The sequence below is a fragment of the Melitaea cinxia genome, chromosome 4 (assembly GCF_905220565.1).
Source record: "Melitaea cinxia chromosome 4, ilMelCinx1.1, whole genome shotgun sequence".
NCBI classification, from domain to species: domain Eukaryota; kingdom Metazoa; phylum Arthropoda; class Insecta; order Lepidoptera; family Nymphalidae; genus Melitaea; species Melitaea cinxia.
Window position 1 is genome coordinate 16232174 of NC_059397.1, and position 3707 is coordinate 16235880.

General features: G+C 28.1%; 1 protein-coding gene across 1 annotated transcript; it reads right to left on the reverse strand.

Annotated features, from left to right (window-relative positions):
• Window positions 1-637: 637 nt before the first annotated feature.
• On the reverse strand, window positions 638-2793 carry LOC123670433 (probable arginine--tRNA ligase, mitochondrial). Its single transcript, XM_045603928.1, has 3 exons — window positions 2758-2793; window positions 1530-2634; window positions 638-1449 (listed from the first exon to the last, which is right to left on the reverse strand). Exons 1-3 carry the CDS (start codon window positions 2791-2793, stop codon window positions 950-952), a joined length of 1641 nt encoding a protein of 546 aa, XP_045459884.1. The 3' UTR covers window positions 638-949.
• Between the last annotated feature and the right edge of the window lie 914 nt (window positions 2794-3707).

Genomic DNA, 3707 nt, shown 5'->3' on the forward strand with positions numbered 1-3707 from the left:
TGGTCACCTTACTCACCACAGAAACGAAACATGAGCTTGAGAACAGTATTATTTAGCTATAATCTAAGATATTGAAGAAATGTTTACTTAGGCTTTTGTTTTGCATTATAATGTGCTTTATTCCTCACATACTAAACTAATCTGAAGAGGGGCTACGTTTATCTTGCCTAAAAATTTAGAAGTACTGAACGCTATTATTTATTTGAAGTAGGTCTATGCAAATCTAATACTTAACGTACTTAATTCCGTTACTATTGAAAATGTCAATGTTTTAGAATTCTCTAAATCTAAATAAAACATTTTTAAGGTCATTTGTGTCATTTTTGGCGCGAACTTGTGGTGGCCTATATCCAGCAGTGGAGTGTGGACTGCAATAGTCTGAAATGATGATGATGAAGGTCTTTTGTATATACTCTACCTTCGTCACACCATTGCATATAGAATTATAGATATATGATCAAAGGCTTTATCGTTATGTACCACGTATGTAATACGAAATATTTTTTGAAAAAATATTTTCTTCAGTACTGTCTAGTCCTGTACTGTACAGTCTATTTTTTTAATCGTCATGGATTTCAAAGTAAGAAATTATTGTAGATCAAGTTATTATTACAGTTAGTAAAAAAAAAACAAGTTGTTAATTAGTTACCAAGTCTCATAGTTATTTAATTAATAAACAAAATAATTTTTAATACTAGCTTTTTCAAGGCTATAATTCTGTAATGAATATACAAAATATTGCTTTTTTGTTTTTTTTTATTAACAACTTGAAACTAATAGGAGCTCAAATGTTATTTAGTTTTAACAAAAGTATTTATGTAAAAAAGTTAACCACATTTGAAAATTCATTCAGAAGGGTTACCATTTAAAAATGCTTTTTAGTACATTTTTTATTTTAAAAACAAACTTTTCTTCATAAAATAACAATTATAAATAAATATTTATATAACTACATTTCATACAAAGGTGTAACTCCTACAATTTCCAAGGCTGTTTTGATTACAAGTCTCGCTGAATGAAACACTAACAGCCTTTGAGACCCAAAATCTGTCTCCACATTCTTGACTTTGAGTTCATTGAACATTCTATTTACATGTCTAGCTACTCGGAATAAATAATTAACAATGATGCAAGCTTCATTTTCTATCATTGCCCTGCTCAAAATTTCTTCAAATCTTGCTAATTCTGCTACAACTTCACCTATTATTTCTTCAGTCAGTAATTCTGGTTCACAATTTGTAGGAATTGTTACACCAGAATTTTTTTCTAAGCTCCAAAGTCTGCAGTGAAGGTACTGTAATTTTATTCCACTATCTCCTTCACTTTGTAATGCTCGGTCCCAATCAAATACATAGTCCTTTTGTCTCCGCTGTTTTAAGTCATTTATAACTACGGCTGTTGTGCCAAGTATATCGCATGTTTCTTCGTTTATAGCTGAGGCTCTGGTATCTGAAATAATTACACAGTGAAAATTTATTACAATTTATGAGCAAATTTATGTCCTAGATAGTTTATAACAGAATATTTACTTTTCGATTCCCGTTGCTTATCAAACATTTTTTGCTTTGCTTCATCTAGTATATCATTAAGAAATACAACATTGCCACTTCTCGTGCTCATACCCTTAATTCTACCGAATTTGATATGTTCACAGGCTTCTTTACATTGCTTATCAAGTTTTCCAACAATATCAAAAACTGCAGCAAAGTGATCTGTTTGAGCATTGTCCACGACATAAAGCATCTTATCAAATTTATATTTTTTATACCTATCTAAAAGTGCAGCAATATCTCGAGATAGATATAATGTGGTATTATCACTCTTTAAGACTGTAATATTTTTATTATTAAACTTGGCTACTTTCTTTCCTGATACATCAGTTGTTATTACGTTCTGTTTCTCTAACGTTTCCAATAACCCCTTTATTGCGCCACCGTTGTAATCAGATTCCCAGTGATAATCATCAAATTTGATACCCAACCTCTGGTAAATTTTTTCCAATTCTTGAACGGTTAATTCACGAATTTTTCTCCAATTTTCTAAATTAGCTCTCCCATGCTCTATATCAGAGAAGAACCTTTTAGCCTCATTTTGTACATTATCATTGACAGCGGCCAATTTATTTGCATGTACATATACTTCGTACAAATTTTTAATAGGGTTATTGGAGAGATCATCAATAGTAATGTTATTTTGTTTCATCCCATACTGTAGTAGACCAAATTGTGTGCCCCAGTCACCTAAATAATTCAATTTTACAACATCATTGTGAAAATATTTGTTGATATTTGCAATGAAATTACCAATTATCGTGGACCTTAAATGACCCACATGAAACGGCTTTGCAATATTTGGTGAGCTAAAATCAATGACAATTTTCTTTGGTTTGACATTAGACACTGGTGCATGTTTTATGTTCTCCAAGACACTTTTGACAAAAACATTTCTATTTACATCCACTGTAATCTGTTCATAATTGTTGCTTTTGTAGTTTATATTATCTTTACCTAATTTTTGAAAACCGTTGCTTGATAAATTTACAATATATATATTTTCTTTATGCTTGTATGAAATGTGCATATGTTTAAGATTTTTAATATTTCCATTTTTATCTAATCCAGAAGGGCTTAAAATCTAAAAGTAACAAGAAAAATTATTTAACATACTAAGTCTTGCTCAACATTACGAAAGACCAGTCTTCAAAACTCTTGCACAATTAACGCAAAGATATTCTGTAATTGTAAATATTTAATTCACCTTTTCGAGTAGGATTCTTTTCAGTTTTGTAACCATTTTGTATGTGTTAAAATCTGAAATAAATTATCATTTCTAACTTCAATATAATCTAAATTTGAATATTTTTTCTTTTTCGTGTGTTGGGTTTTTAGACCATTATAATTTTTATCGTTTTAATTGATACATCTGACGATTTAAATCTTAGTAAATCCTTTTAAAAAGCCTATAAGGTTAACACCAAGTGTAGTTTTTCCAAAATGAATGAAATGACAATACTACGGTTCATCCACGGTCGGACAATACAATTACAAATAAAAAAACCTAAAGGTTATATTATTTAACAGATTATACATATCTGTCAATGAAGGCAAAATTAGCAATTTAATATTTTCTGGGAAATTTTCTTTATTCAGTTTATTCAAAGTGAAAATATTTTTAATAAATCAATACTATCAGCATTAAATTTCAGTAATTAGTCGGTAAAATCAAAATATTGATCTGTACGACGTATCTTTACGAAATATTTATTTCGAAATTATTGCAAATAATTTTGTATACGCGCGTATAGTCTACAGAAAAGAAAATAAGAAATTATACTTTTATCAAAGACGAAAAATTATTGATATTTATAAAATAATTATAACTTAAAAATTCCAAAACATTTAAGTATGTTTTTTTTTTGTATGAATTAAAGACCCAAGCCGTTGCTTAGCAACAACACTACAAAGTAACAACTATGAACTATATAACTATAAATAAATATCTATAATAAGTATAAAATAATTTGAATTTTAAATATGTATAATATTTAATTGTCTAATAAAAAATAAAAAGAAACTAACTTTAGCAAAGAATTTTTAACTTAACTGAAAGTTAAAAAATATTAATTTTAAATAACTAGGGTTTATGTTTAGTATAATTCAATAAATATTCATAATTTTATTTTATATGTTACAAATAAGGAATTTAAG

Coding starts and splice junctions, on each gene's coding strand:
- LOC123670433 (XM_045603928.1), bottom strand. CDS start 2,793: ATGGTTACAAAACTGAAAAGAATCCTACTCGAAAAG. Junction 2,635..2,757: donor AAAGAATCCTACTCGAAAAG/GTGAATTAAATA, acceptor TGTTACTTTTAG/ATTTTAAGCCCTTCTGGATT. Junction 1,450..1,529: donor TAAGCAACGGGAATCGAAAA/GTAAATATTCTG, acceptor TAATTATTTCAG/ATACCAGAGCCTCAGCTATA.